This window comes from Cynocephalus volans, chromosome 10 (genome assembly GCF_027409185.1).
Source record: "Cynocephalus volans isolate mCynVol1 chromosome 10, mCynVol1.pri, whole genome shotgun sequence".
Taxonomy (NCBI): domain Eukaryota; kingdom Metazoa; phylum Chordata; class Mammalia; order Dermoptera; family Cynocephalidae; genus Cynocephalus; species Cynocephalus volans.
The window spans coordinates 45,265,250-45,289,202 of NC_084469.1; the positions used below are offsets into that span (position 1 = coordinate 45,265,250).

The following is a 23,953-nucleotide window of genomic DNA, read 5'->3' on the forward strand; positions in this document are numbered from 1 at the left end:
TAAATGTAATCATGCATATAAAACACTCAGCAAGTAAAGCACTTAAACACTGTGCCTGGAACACAGTAAGTACTCATAAAATTATAGCTCTTCTCACCATAAATCCTTTCCATAAAGTACTATATCAGTTCATGACCTACAGAAGGGTTTAGTAAACACACCTTGGTAGGAGAGCCGATGATTGTTGGTAAAGGAGTTTTGAAGAACCAGTCAGAACTCCGTGGAGAGGATCCTGTGTGCTTGGTGGGAGAGGTTCCGAGGCTGCCAGGCCGACTGGGCTGAGGTGAGTAGCTGTGCCCAGCCCCGGCGTGGGATGGGCACACGGGGTCAGAATGCTGCTTTCTGAGCTTCTGCTTGTTCTGATAGATGTCCGTGAGGGTGGGGGCACTCTGCAGTCTAGCACCCAACAAGACAGACTGTGGTGACTGAGCCTGCAGCACTGGAGAACCTAACAAGAAAATGCATGCAGTATTAACCCAAAGTGAAGAAGTGCAGGGTGAAAACTTAATAGACAATTCTTAAAATGAGAATTCTGATGAATGTCTTGTTTTTATGAGAAACTATAAAAGTTGTTTACTTGGCAAGAGACTATTTTTTGGCATCTTTTACACAACATTGTTTTGTACAATGACAGGTTCATTGTTGTTCATACTCTCAGGAGATAGAATTTGATGATGATGGGTATATTAGTGGTTTTTATCAGCAGCCAGCAAATAACTTGAATTAATACAAGGTCTCATTAGCACCAAAGAGAACTAGATAGCTAATGGTTAAAGTTAATGAAAACAACAAAGGCCTACATTGAACAGGATGATTTCTACTATTTATATGAGTACATACTTGGGAATATCAATGTAATTATTCTCTTTTCTCACATAGCAACTAAAGGAAATAGAATGACTCTTTATTTGGAAAAACAAACAAAACACACATAAAATGTAGGAAAGAAGATCATGAAGATAATAGACCTTTCCTGGATTTTACTTTGTCTAAAAATAACAACCATGTGGATATTTTATGTATTTTGTCAGTTTCATTAATGACACATTTAAAACTTGAAGTATCCATGTCTCTACCAAGAAAGTCCTTGTCCACAGATGTCATTGCCTCTTAAGGGGACCCATATCAAGAGCCTGTCAGATAGGGTCCTCTTTCTCCACACAAACCTGCTGTTGCCAACCCAAGATCCACTAAGCTTGACTCCAGTTGCACATTCTTTGCAATTTCTTGCAAGCCAAACTATCTCCAATAACATTAAGGGCATCCAAATATTCTTAGTGACTTAACCATCATCTTGCTAAAAACAGACACCAGCAGGAGCTTAACTACTGACCACTCCTGGCTTCACCGAATTCCAAACCTGACATTTAATCTTTCAGAACTATCTTCTACCCTTTATACATAAAAATAAATAAATAAAATTAGTGTTAAAATGTTATAATTTGGAGAAATTTATGTAAGCTTTATTTTTAAGGAAACAAAACATGAAAACTGAAACTTAGAAAAGAGTGCTTTTCTAAACAACACAGGATTCCTTTAACTGGCCAACTCCTCAAATGCCCATACAATAGAATTTGACTTATAAAAGTGTAACTTACACATATCTTTTTAGGCATTTACATAATAAAGCAGATAAACATCTATATTTCTTTTTTATCTGAAGCTAACTGGTGGCTCTCTCTTACCAAGGGTAGTATTATTAATATTAAAGAAATAAAATTTCATTTTCTAGATTGATTTTCATCATCTATGTGACGATGACCAAAATTTAGCCAAATTATTTAATTCCTAAGACTTACACCCAAGAGGAGGTATTAGATTAGCTATATGACATTAAACCACCAAGACTCTAAAAAAACAGGATAGCAGAAGAAATATTTCATGTCAATTCTATTCTTTTGATAGGACTAGAAAAAATAACTCAAAACTATTTATAATAGAATTCAAATTATTGATATACCAAATACATTCCCCTACCTGAGGAGCTTCTGCTCCTGGATCCGTGGCCCTGAGGATGCCCACAGCAGCACTGCCGAAACTGCTCAGGAACGGTACCAACTGTGGAGAGTGAGATGGGGAAAAGAAGAAATTATCCAAAACCAATAAAGGACAGAAGGAGGCAACACATGCGCAAATTGTGCACTACATTACAGTTTACAAAATTTTAATTAGCAAATATTTAGTTCGACCTACACTTATTAAGCAACCACTGTGCTGGGCGCTGGGCACATTAAGATGAAAAGTCCCATCTAACCAGCTTTGAAATAAGATCATTAGGAAAGAAAGCCACGTAAACAGATAAATCCCTGTAACAAGTATATGAAAGACAGAGAAGGACAAAGAGTTAGTGCAGCTGCAGAGCACAGCTGACTGACAGCCCCAGCTGCTGTTCCTCTGGACGCACCACGTTTGGGCTGAGGCCAGGCTGCCCCCCGGGGCTGCTCCCAGCCAATGACTGTGTACAGTGAGGCATTAACTCGAGCCTGTTGAAGAGGTCAGACAACTCAGTACTTGGGTCCACTCCTGCAGCCTGGCTAAACCCTTCTTAGAACTGCACTACAGTCTGAGACTCTTTGTGCCCCATTCTCCCTCCCTTCCCAGGTGTCAAACCTGCATCTCAACGCGAGGACCTTCCATGCCTCCTCCTGCCCCTGCCCTTTATCCTGCACAGGTGTTTCCCCCAGTCAATCTCTCAAATATCTAATACCTTCTTTGCACTTACCTCTCTGAGAACCCAAAGTAACACAGAAGGAGAGCTGGGTAAGGCTTCAGAGAGTTTAAGCAGACAAGAAACATACATCTATAACAAGAAGGGGCTTGTCCGAGTAATTAGGCAGTGGGCAGAAATTAGATACCGAGGAAGGGCCTTTTCCCTGAACACAAAGGGTAAGGTTTGGACCTTGTCTTTGGAGTCACTGGAGTGCCTCAGGGGCTGCCTTCAGGGTGAGGGAGGGCCAAGATTTTGCTCAAAGATTTTCCAGCTAAAAACAGCTTTGAAACCATTGCAACAGGTGATGTGGCAATTTAAACTCTTTTTTTTGGTAGAAATTATCACTATGGGTTTTGTCTTTTTCTTCAACAGGCCCCTGGGAACTACTTGCAGCCCTTCTTTCTCTGTCTCCTTCTGAGATTTCTTCCTGTGGCACCTTAGTTTACTCCAGCAGTTCTGCTGAGGGCGGGCCCTATCCTTTTGGAAGTTTTGTTGCACTTTTGACCTCTGCCACCCCAGGCCCTCTCTGCACCACCTGTTCTTCAGTAGGTTTTTGTTGTTGTTGTGTCTTTTTTTTAAGACAGTGAAGTGCAGTAGTGAGAAGGGAGAGAGCAGAACAAGAAGTTCGATCTGTCACCAACTGTGAACGATCGAGTCATATAACTCACTGCCTTCAGTCTTGCTGGGTTTCTGATGTTGCCGCCGTTCTGTCTGAGCTTTCTCCTTGTTCCTGTCCATGGTTTCCAGGAGAAGTGGAAAGATCTGTGACAAAGCAGCCACCACACTCCTACTGGAGCTGGAAGCCTTGTGGTGAACAGGACCCAGCGCTGCTATGTCCCAGTCCTCACAGACTGGAATGGTAAGTGGGACAGGTATTTTAAACACTTTAACGTAGGGTTCCTGACTTTGTGTTTAGAGCCCAAACCCAGTGGAGATGCTTTTTATACATCAGATCTATTTATATTATTATATTCCCAATAGTGGTCCTAACAGATTTACACAGAGATTCTCAAGAGGGAGTGGGGTAGAGTTGGAGGGATGGGATGTGGCCTCCAATCAGCAAGTGTCACTGCCACTGTGAGCCAATGTTCCTAAAGAGAGTGCATCATGTCAGCTTTGTCATAGTGAAAAAAGGTTGAAAACAACTGCTTTAAACCCTCCTTACCCAAAGGGGAAGGTGAATAAGGCCTGGAAGACCCAGTAGAGAGTCTTCGTCCAACTGTCTGTACTGTGTCTGCTGGTACCGGGGAGCAGGACCCCAGTCGGAGGAAGCCCATGGGGCTGGTGTTAGACCTTCGTACCACTGCAGATCTGAAAAGAAAAAGAAAATTACCCCCTCTCTGGCAGGTTCTAGGACTCTCTTTATTCCTATTTTTTCCTGAAACCTCCTAACAATATGCTATGGAGTTTTAAAAAATATGTCACATAGTCACATGGAAGAAATATAAAATGATACAGAGTGAAGCCTCCCTCCCATCCATGTATTCTATCAGCCTAATTCTCAGCACTTCTCAAGTCGACTCCAAAGGTTACCATTAGAAGTTTCCAGAGTATCCTTCCGCAAACTGCACACATAATCTTATTTTCACCTTGCTTTAACACCAACTTGATATACTATATACAAACCATTTTCAATCTTTTTTTTTCTTATTTATTTAATTTTACTTATGGAAACCTAATTGATTACACATATCTGTGGGGTACAGCATTTAATATCAGTACCCTGGTGCAATATATGATGCTCAAATCAGGATAATTAGTATATTCAACATGACACAATGCAATCATTTTTTGTGGCCTTTTACCAATTTCTTGCTAACTCCCCCTCCTCCTTTTTCCACCTCTGGTAACCTCGGTTCTGTTCTCTCCTTTTGAAAGTTCAACAAATTATTATGATTGTTGTATCTTTCTTTCTGTTTTTGTTTATTTTTTAGCTCCCACTCATGAGTGAAGTCGTGGTATTTCTTTCTGTGCCTGGCTTATTTCACTAACATAATTTTCTCTAAGTTCATTCATGTTGCTGCAAATGGCAGAATTTCATTCTTTTTTTATGGCAGAGTAGTATTGCATTGTGTATATACACCACATTTTCCTTATCCAGTTGTCCACTGATAGACATTTAGGTTGGTTCCAACTCTTGGCTACAGTAAAAAGAACTACGATAAACATGACAGTGCAGGTATCCCTTAGACACGGTGATTTCCATTCCTTTGGGTATATACCCTGTTGTGGGATTGCTGGATCACACGGCAGTTCTACTGATAGTTGTTTGAGGAATCTCCATACTGTTTTCCATAATGGCTGCACTAATTTACAGTTCCACCTACAGTGTAAGAGGGTTCACCTTTCTCTGCATCCTCATCAGCATTTATTATTCTTTTTGATAACAGCCAATCTAACTGGGTAGAGATGACATCTCATTGTGGTTTTGATTTGCATTTCCCTGATACTTAGTGATAGTGAACATTTTTACATGTGTCTGTTGGCCATTTACATATCCTTCCTTTGAGGAATGTCTATTCAGTTCTTTTCTCCATTTTTAAAATTGTGTTACTTGTTTCTTACTGTTAAGTTGTTTGAGTTCCTTGTATATTCTGGATATTAATCCCTTGTTGGATGCGTAGCATGCAAATATTTTCTCCCATTCGGTAAGCTGTTTTTTTGCTCTTTTGTTTCTTTTGCTGTGCAGAAGCTTTTTAGTTTGATAAAATCCCATTTGTTCATTTTTTCTTTTGTTGCCTGTGGTTTGGGGGTCTTATTCATAAAGTCTTTGCCCAGTCCTATTTCCTGAAGTGTTTCCCCTATGTTTTCTTTTAGGAGTTTTATAGTTTCAGGTCTCATAATTTAAGTTTTTAATCCATTTTGAATTGATTTTGGTACATGGTGAGGGGTTCAGGTCTAGTTTCATTCTTCTACATATGAATGTCCAGTTTTCCCAGCACCATTTATTGAAGAGGCAGTCTTTTCCCAAATGTATGTTTTGTTGCCTTTGTTGAAGATTGGTTGGGTGTAAAGGTGTGGGTTGATTTCTGGGTTCTCTATGCTGTTCCATTTGTCCAAGTGTCTGTTTTCATGCCAGTGCCATGCTGTTTTGGTAAACTTTGGAGTATAATTTGAAGTCGGGTGGTGTTATGCCTCCAGATTTATTTATTTATTTATTTGCTCAGGATTGCTCTGGTTACTGGAGATCTTTTGTTGTTCCATATGAATGTTAGGATTGTTTTTCTATGTCTGTGAAGAACATCATTGTTATTTTGATGGGGATCACACTGAATCTGTAGATTGCTCTGGGTGATATGGACATTTTCACAATGTTAATTCTTCCAGTCCAAGAGCATGGAGTGTCTGTCCATCTTTCTGTGTCCTCTTTAATTTCTTTCAGCAGTGATTTGTAGTTCTCATAGGTATTTTATTTATTTATTTATTTATTTTGGTGACTATTGTAAATGGGCTTGCTTTCTTGATTTCTTTTTCTGCTAGTTCACTGTTGGAGTATAAAAAAGCTACTGATTTTTGCATGATGATTTAGTATCCTGAAACTTTACTGAAATCATTTATCAGCTCTAAGAGGATTTTTGCAGAGTCTTTAGGTTTTTCTGTATATAGGATCATGTCTTCTGCTTATCTTTTCCAATCTGCATGCTTTTTGTTTCTTTCTCTTGCCTTATTGCTTTGACTAGTACTGCCAGTCCTATGTTAAATAGGAGTGGTGACAGTGGGCATCCTTGTCTTGTCCCTGTTCTTAAGGGAAATTGGCGTTGGTGGTGCAGTGCTGAGCGTAGCTGCCTTCCATTTTCAATGTTTTTGGTCTTAGGTCCTCTTTATGCTCTTAAAAATTACTGAAAACCCCAGACAGTTTTTGTTTATATAAGTTATATTTATAAATATTTACTATATTAGAAAGTAAACAGAAATTTTTAAAATTATTAGTTCACTAAAAATAAGTTTATTACATGTAACATAAGATTATGAAAAATAAGTATATTTTCCAAGACAGAATAAATTAGTGAGAAGTATGGCTTTATTTTACATTTTTTCACATTTCTGACATCTGGCTTAATAGAAGACATCTGGAGTCTCATAATTGCTTCTGCATTCAATCTGTTACACAATATGTTATCTTGGGTGAAGAAGATCCAGCCTTACATAGATATGTAACTGGAAAAGGAAGGAATATTTTGGTAGTCTTTTTGGTTACCTGCCATAGTCTTCTTGATACTATACCACTCAGCAAGTAATTTCTGAAAGGTTAGATGCAATGTGGAATCTGAAACTGTATCAATGAACTCTTGTACTCTCTTACATTAAACTCCATTCTTTTGCTAAGCAGGTACCCTTCTTCCATCCTCTTCCAGTTTTCTAGAAATTTATCAAACTCTCTCATGCACTGAACATCTATTTTTATTTTACTTGTCTTTGTGGACTTTTTACCTTTGTTTGTTATTCCTCTACTTTTCATCTCAGTGGGGGTCTCAGGATGAGAAGAAGAAAACGATATGCAAATAATCTGCGACAGCCGGTGGGATTCCATTTTTTAACAAGTTCTTCCTCAATTCTTAAAAGTAATTATACAGGCGGACAAATATATACATATCATACAAAAATACTTCTAGGAAAATATGCTGGGTAAAAAACCAGGAAGTTCACAAGCAAAGATGACTGGAATGTTTGCAAAAGTCATGAATGCAGCAAGTAAGCTTTCCCAAGGAACCCTGACTTCATGAAGACTGAAAACACACCATGTAACTCTCGAAGCCTACAACTGATCTGAGGTCTGCATTTTGAAGTATTAGTATTTGTTTTCTTTAACAGCCAGCCTCTTTCCTCACTTTTCATAAAATCAGAAATATTATGTCCTTAAATGACTTTAAATATTATCCAGGTAAGCTTAAATACCATTTAAACTGATCAATTATAAAACTTTTTTTATGATTCAATTTTGTACATTTCCATTATATACATATGTTAGAGACTAAGTATATCTGTTACTAAGCGGAAAGTAACAGATCTTTCAGTAATAACTATAACAAAAGATTTTTTAAAAGAAAAAAACATACTAGCTTACCTTGGAGAACCATGTAGATTTGTGCCAGAGCTGGCAGTAGATGTGAGATTCTGCTCTATGCGCTGATAATTCCTTATCTGAGTAGGAACTGGAATTGGTGCTGTGTCACTGTGAGGTGACACAGTAGGCTGACACTGCCTGCAACCACAATTTATTGAAAAAGGAAATACCAGTCAGAATGTTTTTCTTTTATTTGACCCATTAGTGATATTTAGAGAAAATTTTAGAAGGAGCCTAATGATCACTTCTGAATATGAATAAGAAATGATCTTGTGAAAAAACACATAAAGCCAAAAAAAAAATCGCATTTGTCATCTAAAGAACTCTGGCATTCATAGGCGTGTTGAGGACTAAGAAAAAAGTTCCACTACAACAACAAGCAAAGTTCATAGGTCAGCAAAACTGTTTCATCCACCCACATTCTGCTGTTCATTACTATGTGAGAGAAAAAATACTTCTAGGAAAATATGCTGGGTAAAGAAACACAGGAAGTTCAAGAGCAAAGATGACTGGAATGTTTGCAAAAGTCATGAATGCAGCAAGTAAACTTTCCCAAGGAACCCTGACTTCACGAAGACTGAAAACACAGTGTGTAACTCTGGAAGCGTACAACTGATCTGAGGTCCACATTTTGAAGTGTTAGTACTTGTTTTCTTTAATAAATAACCTCTTTCCTCACTTTCCACAAATTCAGAAACAGTACATCCTTAAATGACTTTCAATTTATTTTTACAACATATCCTAAAATACATCAGGGACAGTACTGGGCCTTAAGAAGGATGACTTGTTTCATTCTTCTGCCTTTCTATAATTCTAAAGACGCCACATGAATCTCTCACTTTCCCTCAATTACAATATTACAGGTATAGAGATCATATACTTAGTCATTCAAACAAACAAGGTGGCTATCTTCTAAAGTATCACTTTAGAACTTGTTGAACCTTTAGAGTATCTTATATTTAAAATGGAAATCTCATTTGCAGCAGATGTTAGTTGCTTTCCCATTAACATTCACCTGTTACTTCTTACTAACAGAACTCAACTTTAATAATGGTAGTGATGTGCCTGGTTAAATTACAGCATATCCCAGATTCCTTTGCAGCCAAGGGTAGCCATATGTCTTTCTTGGTCAGTGAGACATAAGTGGAAGTCTTCTATTCTTTCCTTCTCTTTCTTCCTGCTCAGAATGTGGGTGTGTTTGCTGGAGCTCCAAGCAGATACCTTGAAACCACAAAGAAGAGGCCGAGAGAACGGAAGACACTTAACTTCCTTGAGCCACAGAAACAAAGGCAACAACTGTTTATCCTGACTTCTTTTGATGCAAGAAAACCTTTTGAGTTCAAGCACACTACACTCAGGACCCTGCTGTTCATAGCCAAGTGGAATTCCTACATGATAAGCCATTTAGTATGCTTCTATATGCACTCTCTCTTTCATTTAGGTATTTCCAATAAGTATCTTTGAAATACAACAATTTATGTTTTTAGTTTCTTTACATCTGATTCTTACATTTATCTGCATCCTGAAACAGAAAAAAAAAAAAAATACAACAAACAAAAAACTAAACCCTCTCCCACTCAAAACTAAAACTGGAGCTTCACCAGACTTCACTAGTCAGCTCTGGTGCCTGCGAGCCAGCACACTCACAGACCTGACGGCCTACGCTCCTTAATGATAGAACAACTAGCACAGCCATCGAGCGTCAGACTGCGAATGAACAAATGCCATCTTTCTACCATTTCAATTTAAAGAGGAAATAGAATAGCTGAAGCTCTCAGCCCCTGATGAAGTACATCAGGGAATTTTTTAAAAAATTTACACTTTGTCAAGTTCTAATATTTTTCCCGTACTTATTAATCTCAAGCTAGATAAAGGAGTCCTAAGAAATAAAATTAACAACCTTATAATTTGAAGCAACCTTATAATTTGGCTTCTCTGATGACTCTGGTTCCTCCTCCTACCAGCACCTCAGGAGACGAACAGCCATGCCTGGTGTTCTGTAAACGCTGTCTCAGACAGTCTCTGGACAGGACCTGCAAGCAGGCTTGCTCAGAATCTGGAAAGTCTTCTCTGGACAAATTCCTTGATCTCCAGCTAGCTAAGACCACTGCAGTCATTTTTGTCTAGCTTTATATTAACATCAATATTTAACTGTCACCTGAGTCTCTGAGCCCAAGGTGAGGAGAGGGAAAGCCTGTGCATGTCCTGAGTCTCCAGCACATCTTCCTCAACTCCACTAGGTCCTGCAGCTCAGAGGGTTCTCTGTGTTCTCTGTGATCATCTTTCACCCGCATGGAACACTAGGAAGACTGAACAGTCTGACCACACAGCAGCACTATCACATCATTCTACCCACCCCCACAAAGGCTGAGAGGAAAACACAAATGCAAAAGGACAAATGAAAGACTAGGTGATGGCGTAACAACTTTTTCAAATTTACAATCTTTATACCAAAAGATCCTCAGTTGCCTCTTTGTCTTAGGAAGAACTCCATGAGTAAATCCTGAGAGGCTAACAAGTAATCTGGATAGCCAGGGATACAGCTAGAATGTAATGCCTGGAGACAGATGGGGGGAAGAGGGAAAGATCTCTGCATGAAAGAGTTCCCATGAAGCTCAATCCGCACCCAAATGTTGAGCCATAGCTGTAAGCTCATAGCGCTGTATAAATGAAGGAGAAACAGGTAGGGATAAGCTGTTAGTTACCCAGAGGCCAGAGCAGCAACAAAGAAATAAGGGCCTAACCTGGCATACAGGCCCACAGCTGCAGATAGAAAGCTGGTGAAGGATCCATCGAGAATGGGGTTAGTGTCTGTGGAGGGAGCTGTTAGAAGAGCAGGAATCCACTCGGAGATGACACGCCCTACTGCCTCATGCGCTGTGTATGCAGTCAGCCTCCATCAATGGCTGTAGGAACCACTCTTCAGAATTCTGATATCATAACTCCCACACCTGTCTACTTTTTGTCTGGGTGCACAAGGAATGTACTGAAGACTAGCATGTAGGTTATATAGGAACTATTATTAAGAAGTGTTTCTTTAGGTGAAAATGTACTCATCAGCAAAGGAAAGAAAAGTGAAGGGCAGCAAATCAAAACAAGTGAAAACCTGTAAATATACAATTCCCATATTTGAATTACCGTATTCTCAATGAAAGGCAGCAAACAAGTTTGTACAAGATCTGCTTATCCCCCATGGTTCCCAAATTGTGCACCGAGGGACCCCAAGGTACCACTGTTACTCAAAGGGCACCCTGAAGTACATTAAATTTATTTTTCATTACATGATAGTAAAGTTTTTATTTTTCCATTGAATTTTTAAAGGAAATATCCAGACACTTTGAAAACTACTACCATTATTATAAAACTACTGTTAAGTTGTTTGAACAGAACTACTTAACAAATGAAACTGTCAGGTGTTAGCCTAGAGGCATCACTGAAAAATCACTGAGATACCAAGGGAACTTATAGCTGAAACTATTTCACTCGTAAACAAATACCACATAGTTTCAAAATTCCTACTCTCAATTTGGAGTTCTTCTCATAGCATTTTCTTTTGTTTTTCCTATAAAAAAAACTCCTTTGAAGTGCTAAAGTGCATCAATACTATTTAAAAGCAGTTTTGCAAGATTTCGTGAGTAGCTGGTAAGCACTCATAAGTAAACCAGTGGGCAGGTGTTATCCATCCAGCACTGAATGAAAGGTGAGTAAGCCAGTCAACAATGCCAAAGTACAGCTTTCTACACCCTTTTTAGAGACAGATGAAATGAAAACCTGAAGGGAGAAGGTACTACTAATTGAGGCATTTCACTATTAATACATCTAAGAGTAGTATCTAGATCCACCTAAGTGTGGCTCACAGCGGTGTCTAATTATCATTTACACTGCTAAGCAATGCTTTCCTGAAATGGTAGAACAAATTTGTGCCTCGTAATGCAAATGCACTGCAGGCCAAAAACATCACGTCTTAAGACTTTCAAAGGCTTTAGTTTACATTTTTCTCAATATACAAGGGGGCTTCAAAAAGGTCATAGAAAGATTTGTGCTATCTTTTAATTCCATTTTCCATAAACTTTTTGAAGTACCCTCGTATATTTCCCAAAGGATGCTAGAAAGGAAAATTCTATATCCTGAATTGTATTTTCCTAATATAATATTGTAGGACTGAAACTATGTTTTCCAGGAAAATTTCTGACCCCTACACAAAAATCACTTATTCCAACACAGCAACATATTTCAAAGTAATTTCAATAAAAGTGAGGTTCTAAGGAAAGAAGTAAATGTAGGGCCAGCCCCATGGCTCACTCGGGAGAATGTGGCACTGGTAGCAACGAGGCCATGGGTTCGGATCCTATATAGGGATGGCCGGTGTGCTCACTGGCTGAGCGTGGTGCAGACAACACCATGCCAAGGGTTGCGATCCCCTTACTGGTCAGAAAAAAAAAAAGAGAGAAGTAAATGTAACTACTAAAACTACAGGAATTATCATATGAGATAACAGCCATTGGGATGTAGAGAAACAAAATCTTAATGATTTCACGAAGAGTAAGTTTCCCCTGCATCCACATTTTAATCTTGCATACAGCGTAACTTTTAACAGTCTTTTTGTATTTCTGTTTTCACTTGCATCTGATATCTTGTGGTAAGATGTATTATTTTTTTCAAAGGGTCCACTACCTCTCTCTGGACCCATTTCTACACTCCCTGTGGACCCATTTCTACTCCCTCCCTGCCATAGTCTCTGGGAAGGAGGGTGAAGGAACAGCTCCCATTTGGGACATGCTACTCTCAGAGCATACAGTAAGAGAGAGACAGCAGAACAAGCTTGCAGGGTCGTTACGTGGTTCTGCCTTCACTCTTATTCTCTCTCCTTTGAAAACAGCATTTCCCGGTAGGAGCAGCTCTTTCAACCTGGAAACCAGTCATGTGAAGCAGAGGCATGGCTGATCCGCAGCCAACAGTAGCATGAGTAAGAAATAAACCCTTGTTGTAGGCCACTGAAGTTTTGGTGTTATTTGTTGCCACATCATTAAGTTAGCAAAAGCTGAATACCACCAGCTCTTTGCAGATATCACTGGTACCAAGATCAAAAAGAAAAAACAAAAACAAAAAAACAGCGAGAGAAAGCCTGTATCTCACTGTATTCACATCTTTCTTCTCTGGTTTCCCTTACTTCACCACTGCACCCCAGGAATTTAAAACCTCAGCTTAGCCTTCTAACCCTTCCTAGTTGAGAGAAACATGAAAAAAAAACACTATTTATATATATGTATGGTTTCAATTGCCCTTGTAATAGTTTATTTTTATTAAAAACTGTTAAAAAGGCAAAAATGTTTGGATTTAACAGAGTTGAGGAGTGAGCGTGCAGGTAAACATATTATTCTTCATATTTTACTTTTCCCCATGCTTTACTTAAAATGTTTCATGTTAAAAAGAATGATGACAGGGCTGGCCAGTTAGCTCAGATGGTTGGAGCACAATGTTATAATACCAAGGTTGTGGGTTTGGAGCCCTATAGTGGCCAGCCACCAAAAAAAAAAGATATGTGATGTCAGCAAGATGGAAGCAACCAGTCCTCATTTTCCCATAACTAGGAAGCAGGGTCCTTGTTTTTCCATACAGACACTGAATTAACAGCAATATGTGCACCAAAATATCTTTCTGGGAACTAAAGAAACTAGTTAAGGGGCTACAACACCAGGCAAGTGCATAAACAAGATAAGGGACAATGACGAGGAGGGTAAGAGAGTTAACACTTTGTTTGCCCCAGTCCCTCCTCCCATCAGGCATAGCAAGGGAGGACCAGAATACCACCTAATTCCTGGCTCCTCCCCTGGGACACAAGGAAGACAGTGGAACTTGCACCCAGCATTCTGGCTGGTTTAGCGTCTGTGTGAGGAACTGGTTTCTGTCTTGCCTGGCTCAGAGCATGGACAGGAATGGTGACACAGTTTGGATACCATATTGGAGGCCAATGAAAACAGAGGTGAACTTTGCAGTGCATTAGAGCAACAGACTCTGCAGTTCTGAAGGCAGGCACTGGGGGGAAGCAAGAGATTACGGGTAGCAAAATACGACAAACATGAAAAACCAAAAACTCCTCAGAAGAAACAGGAAATTAAAACAGTCAAAAGCAACTGTATATACTAGAATAAAAGTATACAAACAACTGCAAAGAAGATGCACCCTAGAAAAGGTTTGAGAGTTCCTAGAACCCCTAGCCAGGCTCACTGAATTAGGTCTTCCCTTGCACAACGCAAGTCCATAAAAATTGGAAGAGACAACTGGTTTTTCAAATGCCTAATGTCCAACAAAAGATCACAGGCATACAAAGAAACAGGAAAACATGGCCCAATCAAAGGGCAAAACAAAGCTCTAAAAAACAGCCCTAAAAGAACAGAGATCTAGGAATATCCTGACAAAAAATTTTAAATAACTGTCATAAAGATGCTCAATGAACTCAACAAGAAAATAAATAAACAACTAACAAAACCAGGAAACAATGCATGAAACAAATGAGAATATCAACAAAGAAACAGAAACTATAAAAAAAGAACCATACAGACTCTGGGGCTAAAAAATACAAAACTGAACTGAAAAATTGAAGAGAGGGGTTCAACAGAAAACTGGATGAAATAGTAGAAAGAAAGCAAACTTGAAGACAGACAATTTGAAATCATCAAATCAGAGGGGCAAAAAGAAAATAGAATAAAGAAAAGTGAAGAGTACCTAAGGAACTTACAAAATGCCATCAAGCTAACCAATATACACATTATGGAAGTGACAGGAGAAGAACAAAGACAAAAGGAGCATATTTGAACAAATAATGGAAGAAAATTTCCTGAATCTGAGGAAGGAAATCACCATACAAATTCAAGAAGCTCAAGCAACTCCAACTAGGAAAACAAAAAAAGACTGACAAAAGACACATTACAATTAAACTGTTGAAAGTCAAAGACAAAGAGAGAATCTTGAAAGCAGCAAGAAAAAAGCAACTCATTACTTATAAGGGAGCTTCCATAAGATTATCACAAGATGTCTCAGAAGAAACATTGCAGGCCACAAGCAGGTGAAATGATATAGTCAAAATGCTGAAAGCAAAAAACTGTCATCAAGAATTTAAGTGTAGTGGACTTCTGATCAAGATGGTGGAATAGACGGTCCCCAGCATCACCTTCTCCCACAATCAACCAATTTACAGCTACTAAAAAGCAATAACTGCCAAGCTGGGACCACTAGAGTTCAGGGAAAGAGGAGGAGGCACCTACAGAGCTCATGAAGGCAGGAGAAGCCACAATGAGAGAAAGAAAGGAACACTGATCATTTTGAGCCCCGACCACTTCAAGTCTGGCCCTGGTGAGCACATGGAGCAAGAACTGGCAAAAGCTGCTGCTGTGCCCTTTGTATGAAGTTGCTTGGAGGCAGCAGAGGAGGAGAGGACATTAGTGGTCCCAGGCCAGCAAGATCACTAACAGGATTCCCGTGGACCCACATAGGAGCAAGGGGCGACAGACAACTGAAAAAATGAGGCATTCAGAGGCCGGTGAGTCATTGCAAGGGACGAGCACATGACCCATCCCATGGGAAGTGTTTGGAGTGCAGGGATTGAGGGAGACTGACCCACCGGGGGAACACTGGAGCGCAGCGTGCACAGCTGATCTGCCCTCCAATCAGCACAGGACCACTCAATGGAGACTGGTCAGGAATATAGAACTGCAGTGGGTACAGTTCACTGAAAAGACTCAGGCCTGGACCAGAGTTTCCACACAACCCAGGTGTATCAGACTTCACAAGACCCAGAAGTATATACAAGGTCAACAATTAAAACCTGAGCTATACAAAAAGCCTTCCCCAGAGAATGAGCAGCAAAGCAGCAATTTAGCTCAACCACACGGCTCAAGTACTGGTCTCCACAGGAAGTTCCCCCATTTTAGAAGTAACCAAAGGACAACAAATTAGTTCCAGTGCAGAGTTTAAGTGGTGGGAATAGCAAATAGTTGAACACATAACTGAAAGAAAAAAAAAACAAAAAAAACCACAGATCAGAGACAAAGTTCTAATATTAACTAGTAATGGTCTAACACCACGGAAGAACACCTATAAAACCTGGAAGGACTGGAAGTCCCCCAAGGCTCCCAAGCCAGGGTTGGGGGATGGCTGAGGGCCTCAGCCACACACCCCCCCACAAAGTCGGCATCCAGACCAGCCACAGCTGAGCTGCCACTGCAAGCCCCCTGGGCTCCCCTGCCAGAATGAGGGGGGTGCCACAGGCCTTGACCACACCTCCCCTCCTTCCTCCTCCTCCTACCCTCTCCCCCACCACTTCCCCCTCTCCCATTCCCCCTCAACATCTCCACAACAACATCAGAATGTAAAAATAATAAATTTTTTTAAAAAAATATAAGGGTACTTCAAAAAGTTCATAAAAAATTGAATTAAAAGATAACACAGGTCCTTCCCTGAACTTTTTGAAGTATGCTCATACTGTATTAGGCAAAACTGTCCTTCAAAAATAAAGAAGAAATTAAGACTTTTCCAGATAAACAAAAGCTGAGGGAATTCCTTACTCCTTAGATCTCCCCTACAAAAAATGATAAAGAAAGTCCTTCAAGGTAAATTAAAAGGAACTAGAGAATAACACAAAGTCATACAAAAGTATAAAGTTTAAGTATATGGAAAAATATAAAATCCTGTATTACTGTCATTTTGGTGCATAAATACACTTTTAATTCTTGTATAGAATCTAAAAGACAAAGGCATAAAAAGACTAAATCTATGTCAATAAGTACATAATAAAGATGTAATTTGTGACATCAATAACAAAGTGAGGAGAGCAGTCAGAGCTGCACAGAAGTAAAGTTTTTATATGCGATTGAAGTTAGCTGTTATCAGTTTAAAACAGATTGTTTTAACTTTAAGATGTTTTATGTAATTAGAATGGCAACCACAAAGAATATGTCTATAGGTTATATAAAAGGAAATGGGAATCAAAGCATGTCACTACCAAAAAAAAAAATAATAAGAAATCAACAAAACACAAAGAAAGGTTGTAAGAGAGAAATTGATGGACAAAAACACACAATACATGCAGAAAACAAGTAACAAAATGGCTATAAAATGTCCTTTCCTATCAGTACTTACTTTAAAAGCAAATGGATTAAATTCCCCAACCAAAAGACATAGATTGGCTGAATAGATTAAGAACTAGGATCCATCCATATGCTCCCTACAAGAGATTCACTTTAGACCTAAGAACACACATAGGCTGAAAATAAAAGAATAAAAAAAGATATTCCATGCAAATGGTAACAAAAAAGAGCAGGGTGGCTATATTAGTATCAGATAAAATAAACCGTAAGTCAAAAACTGTTATAAAACTCTATATAACGACAAAAGGGTCAAGTCACCAGGAAGATACAACAATTATAAATATTTATGCACCAAACATCAGAGCTCCCAAATGTATAAAGCAAACATGACAGAAGTAAAGGGGAAAATACACAGCAACACAATAATAGTATGAGACTTCATACCTCACTTTCAATAATGGTTAGAATAACCAGACAGAAGATCAAAAAAATAAACAGAGAACTTGAACAACACTACAGACCAACTGGATCTCAGAGACATATATAGAACACTCCATCCAACAGCAGCAGAATACACATTCTTCACAAGTGCACATGAAACATTCTCCAGGATAGACCACATATTAGGTCACAAAACAAGTCTTAACAAATTTTAAAAGACTGAAATCACAAATCTTTTCTGATCACAATGGATCAAAACTGGAAATCAAAAGTAGAAAGAAAACTGGAAAATCCACAAATATGTGAAAATTAAACAACACACATAAACAAGCATGGGGTCAAAAAGAAGACATCATAAGGGAAATCAGAAAATACCATGTGACAAACGAAGATGAAAACACAATATACCAAAACTTATGCAATGCAGCAAAAGCAGTACCACAAGAGAAATTTACAGCTGTAAATACCTTTATTAAAAAAGAAGATCTCAAATCAACAATCTAACTTTACACTTCAAGTAACTTAAGAAAAAGAGGGAGAAACTAAATCCAAAGCTAGCAGAAGGAAGGAAACAATAAAGATTAGAGCAGAAATAAACAGAGTAAAAAAAAAAAGAAAAGAAAAAAAAACAATGAAATAATAGTTTTTTAAAGTGATCAACAAAATTGACAAACGCTTAGATTAAGTAAGAAAAAAAAGGAAAAGACTCAATTAACTAAAAGGGACAACACAACCAGTGCCCCGCAAATAAAAATTATGAGAGTATACTGGGAATGACTATACACCAACAAATTGCATAACCTAGAAGAAATGGATAAATTCTTAGAAACATACAACCTATCAAGACTGAAGCATGAATAAATAGAAAGTCTGAACAGATCTTATAACTAGAAAAGAGACTGAGTCAGTAATCAAAAAATTCCCAACGAGAAAACCTAGGACCAGAAAGTTTAACTACCATTTAAAGAAGAATTTATGCCAATCCTTCTTAAACTCTTCCAAAAAATTGAAGAGGAGGGAACACTTCCAAACTCATTTTATAAAGCCAATGTGATGCCAAAGCCAGATAAAGACACTACAAGAAAAGAAAACTACAGGCCAATATCCATGATAAACAGAGATTCAAAAATTCTCTACAAAATAGTAGCAAATCAAACTCAACAGTACATTGAAAGGATCATATACCATGACCAAGTGGGATTTATCTCTGGGATACAAGGATGATTCAACATACTATTCAACTGTTCAATGTGATACACCACATTAACAAGATGAAGGATAAAAATCACATGATCATCTCACTTGACGTAGAAAAAGCATTTGACAAAATTCAATACCCTTTAAAGATAAAAACTCTTATAGCAAACTAGGAATAGATGGAAACCACCTCAACATAATAAAGGTATATATGAAAAGTCTACAGCTATCATCACACTCAATGGTGAAACACTGAAAGCCTTTTCTCTGAGATCAGGAACAAGACAAGGATGCCCATTCTTGCCACTTCTATTCAACACAGTACTGGAAGTCCTAGACAGAGCAATTAGGGAAGAAAATTAAATAAAAGGCATGCAAATTGGAAAGGAAGAAGTAAAATTACCTCTGTTCACAGATGACATAATCTTATATATGGAAAACCCTAAAGACTCCACACACACACACACACACACACACACACACACACACACACAGACACACACACACACACACACACACACACACACAAGAACTATCAAATTCATCAAAGTTGCAGTATACAAAATTGACATGCAGAAACCAGTTGTGTTTCTACACAGTAACAACGAACTATCTTGTAAGGTAATTAAGAAAACAATCTCATTTATAATAGCATCAAAAAGAAAAGAATACTTAAGATAAACTTAACCAAGGAGGTGAAAGATTGGCACACTGAAAAATATAAAGCATTGATGAAATAAATTAAAGACACATATAAATGGAAAGATATCCCATGTTAACGAATTAGAAAACTTAATGTTGTTAAGATGTCAGTACTACCCAAGCAATCTATATAGACTCAGTGCAATCCCTACCCAAAATCCCATGGCATTTTTTGCAGAAATAGAAAAATCTATCTTAAAATTCATATGGAATCTCAAGAGACCCTGAATAGTCAAAACAATCTTGAAAAAATAAGATTAAGTTGGAGGTCTCGTACTTCCTGATTTGAAAACACATTAAGCTACAGCAATCAAAACAGTGTGGTACTGGCACAAGACATACATACAGACTAATGGATTAGAATAGAGTGGAAAAATAAACCCTCACATATACAAGTGGTGTGATCTTAGACAAGAGTGCCACAACCACAAAATGTGGAAAAGCCAGTCTCTTCAGGAAATGGTGCTGGGAAAACTGGATATCCACATGCAAAACAATGAAGTTGGACCCTTATCTCATACAATATACAAACAGTAACTCAAAAGGGATTAAAGACCTAAACATAAGACCTAAAACTATAAAATTCCTATAAGAAAACATCGGGAGAAAGCTTCATGACACTGGATTAGGCAATGATTTCTTGGATATGCCACCAAAAGCTAAGGCAGCAAAACAAAAATAGACAAATGGGAGAAAATACTTGTAGATCATATATCTTATAAGGTGTTAATACCCAAACTACATATAGAACTCCTACAACCTAACAACAAAAAGACCAAATAACCCAATTTAAAAATGGGCAAAGGACTTGAACAGATGTGTAGTACACATAAAGCAAATGTATTTCACAGGGCCTGGTTTTCCAAAGCCTTGCAGTTTCAGGTTTAGCCTAACTTCTTAAAAGTACATATAAAATGTTAACCTTGCAAAAGACAGGAAATTTTTCTCCAGGCTAGTCTCTATTGTAAGATAAAGAACTGTAGGGCCGGCCCGTGGCTCACTCGGTAGAGTGCGGTGCTGATAACACCAAGGCCACGAGTTCGGATCCTATATAGGGATGGCCGGTTTGCTCACTGGCTGAGCGTGGTGCTGACAACACCAAGCCAAGGGTTGAGATCCCCTTACCGGTCATCTTTAGAAAAAAAAAAAAAAAAAAAAAAAAAAAAAAAAAAAAAGAACTGTAGCACAGCAAGGTTGCTGGCTCAAAGGATGACAGGTTACTAATTGATATGTAAAGATACTAGGAAATTGCAGTAAGGAGAGAGAATGTTTGCTAAGATCAAGCTTTTGTTGGTGGATCGACTTGACTTCTTTCAAATTGCATTATGCAATGTCACCTTGCTTATTTTACTGAATGTTACCACCTTCTAATGTTACCACCTACGTTCTCTTCCTGTAACTTCCTGGTCTGGAGAATAAATGCGAGAAGAGAATCCCAATTCGGGGTTAATTTCCCAAATGGAAGGAATGCCTCTCTCTTGAGGGTTCCAGGAGATTAACCCCTTCAGGGCTTCACACTGCTCAGAAGAGATAGGCTTTGAGTAATCCTTGGCGGCCCTGTCACCCAGGGGAAAAGGGGTGACAAATCCATGGGAGGCAAAGCAACAAACAGACATTTCTCCAAATATGATACGCAAATGTCCAGCAGATATATAAAAAGATGCTCAGCATGACCAATCATTAGAGAAGACCAAATCAAAATCACAATGAGTTATCACTGCACACCCATTAGGATGGATATTATCAAAAAATAAATAACAAGTTTTGGCAGGGATGTGGAGAAACTGGAACCCCTGTGCACTGTTGGTGGAATTGTAAAATGGTGCAATGACTATGGAAAACAGTATGCTGGTTCCTCAAAAAATTAAACGTACAATGATCCAGCAATCTCACTTTTAGGTATATATCCAAAAGTATCAAAAACAGGATCTTGAAGAGATATGTATACACTCAGGTTCAAAGCAGCATTATTTACAATTGCCAAGAGGTAGAAGCAACCCAAATGTCCCCTGATGGATGAATGGATAAACCAAATGTGCTTTATACATAGAAAGGAATATTATTCACCCTTAAAAAGGAAAGAAATCTGTCACATGCTTCATGGATGAACATAGTGGACATTATGTTAAGTGAAATAAGCCAGTCACAAAAAGACAAATACTGTATGATTTCACTTATATGAGATATCTAAAAAAGTCAAATTCATAAAAACAAAGTAGAATGGTGGTTACCAGAGCTTTGGGGGGGAGAGGGAAATGGGCGTGGGGATGTTGTATAATGAGTACAGAGTTTCAGTTTTGCAAAACTGAAAAGTCCTGGAGATTAGTTGCACAACAGTGTTAATACATTTAACACTACTGAACTGTAAACTTACAAATGGTTAAGACAGTAGATTTTATATGTATCTTATTACAATTTTAAAAAAATTAAGAAAAGGTAAATTGTAAAACAAGAAAATAAATCTCAAACCAAGAACAGTAACCATGACTGAGTGGGATTCATACCAGGGAATGCAAGGATGGTTCAACATATGCAAATCAATAAACAGATACGTTACATCAACAGAATGAAGAAAAAAACCCATATATCATTTCAATTGATGTAGAAAAACATTTGATAAAATCCAACACCCCTTTTTGACAAAAACACTTATAAAACTAGGTATAGAAGGGATGTACCTCATCATAAGAAAGGTCACATATGATAAACCCACAGCTAACATCATACTGAATGGACAAAACTGAGAGGCTTTTCCTCTAAGAACTGGAACAAGACAAAGATGTCCACTTTCCCTATTCTTATTCATCATAGTACTGGAAGTTCTAGCCAGTACAGTAACACAATAGAAAGCAAAAAAGGGCATCCAAATGGGAAAGGAGGAAGTCAAAGTATCCCTATTTGCAGATGACATGATCATACACATAGAAAACCCTGAAGACTCCACCAAAAAATTACTAGAACAAATAAATGAATTCAGTGAAGCGACAGGATACAAAATCATCACACAAAAATCAGTAGCCTTCCTATGGGCTAATAATGAAATGGCTGAAGAATAAATCGAGAATGTAATTGAATGTAATCCCATTTACAATATCTACCCCCAAAATGAAATACCTAGGAGTAAATTTAACCAGGGAGGTGAAAGACCTCTACAATGAAAACTATAAAACACTGGTTAAAAAAACTGAAAAGGACACAAATAAATGGAAAGATATACCAAGTTCATGGGCTGGAAGAATTATCATCATCAAAATATCCATATTACCCAATGCCATCTGTACATTCAATGCAATCCCTATCAAAATTCCAATAACATTCTTCGCAAAAATAGAAAAAATGATTTTAAAATTTGTATGGAACCAAGAAGACCCTGTATAGTGAAAAGAATCTTGAATAAAAAGAACAAAGTTGGAAGATCACATTTCAAAATATACTCTAAAGCTATAGTAACCAAAACAGCATGGTACAGGCATAAAAACAGACAGACCAATGGAACAAAATAGATTGCGCAGAAATAAACCTGATTTTTGATGAAGGTGTCAAGAATACACAATAGGAAAAGGACAGCCTGTTCAATAAATTGTGCTGGGAAAAGTGGACATCAACATGCAGAAGACTGAAACTAGACCCCCTATCTCTCACCATACACAAAAATCAACCCAAAATGGATTAAAGACCTAAATTTAAGACCCAAAACTGTGAAACTACTTGAAGAAAACATAGGGGAAATGCTACACAAAATGGGAGTGAGCAGCATTTTTAAGCAAGACTACAAAGGCACAGGCAACTAAAGCAAAAATACACAAGTGGGACTACATCAAACTAAAAAGTTTCTGCACAGCAAGGGACACTGTCAACAAAGGAAGAAACAACCTACAGAATGAGAGAAAGTGTTTGCAAACTACACATCAGACAAGGAGCTAATATCTAGAATATATAAGGAACTTAAACAACTCAACAGCAAAAAAACAAATAACTCAATTGAAAAGTGGGCAAAGGGCCTGAACAGACGTTTCTCAAAAGAAGACATACAAATGGGCAACGGGCACATGAAAAAATTCTGAAAATCACTAATCATCACAAAAATACAAATTAAAACCACAACACAATATCATCTCACTCCAGTTAAAATGGCTATTATCAACAAGACAGAAAATAATAAATGCTGGCAAGGATGCAGAGAAAAGGGAATCTTCCTACATTGTCAATGGGAATGTAAACTGGTACAGCCATTGTGGAAAATGGTATGCAGGTTCCTGAGAGAACTAAAAAGACACCTGCACTCCCATGTTCACTGCAACGCTGTTCACAATAGCCAAGAGATGGGCTCAACCTAAATGCCCATCAATGGATGAATGGATAAAAAAATCTGTGGTATACATACATAATGGGATACTATTCAGCTATAAAAAGAAATGATATCCTATCATTTGCAGCAAGACGAACGAAACTGGAAACCATTGTGTTAAGTAAAGTAAGTCAGGCAGAGAAAGACAAATACCACATGATCCTACTCATATGAGGAATCTTAAAAAAAAAAAAGTGATTCTCATAGAACTAGAGAATAGAATATTGGTTACCAGACACCAGGAGGGGAGGGGGCTGTGGTGAGAAGTGGTGGACTAACGGGTACAAGACTGTGCTATCTATCTTAAGTGAATCACTGTGCAGTAAATGCATGTAGTGAAACAAACATTGTACCCCACAAAAATATACAAGTAAATGTAAAGAAAAGAAAAAAAGAATGGGGGC

General features: G+C 38.1%; 1 protein-coding gene and 1 long non-coding RNA gene across 4 annotated transcripts in view; one reads left to right on the forward strand and one right to left on the reverse strand.

Annotated features, from left to right (window-relative positions):
- Positions 1 to 23,953, reverse strand: part of ULK2 (unc-51 like autophagy activating kinase 2) — a 106,595-nt gene that overhangs the window by 22,240 nt on the left and 60,402 nt on the right. For all 3 annotated transcript variants that reach the window (XM_063113218.1, XM_063113217.1, XM_063113219.1), the window contains 4 exons: positions 7,776 to 7,913; positions 3,876 to 4,021; positions 1,978 to 2,058; positions 162 to 448 (listed from right to left, as the gene is read on the reverse strand). In XM_063113218.1, coding sequence (XP_062969288.1) covers positions 162 to 448; positions 1,978 to 2,058; positions 3,876 to 4,021; positions 7,776 to 7,913 — 652 coding nt within the window. The remainder of the gene's footprint in view (positions 1 to 161; positions 449 to 1,977; positions 2,059 to 3,875; positions 4,022 to 7,775; positions 7,914 to 23,953) is intronic.
- On the forward strand, positions 71 to 11,055 carry LOC134389645 (uncharacterized). The gene is made up of 3 exons (XR_010024707.1): positions 71 to 283; positions 3,458 to 3,569; positions 8,961 to 11,055. It is a non-coding gene; the product is annotated as an uncharacterized LOC134389645 (long non-coding RNA).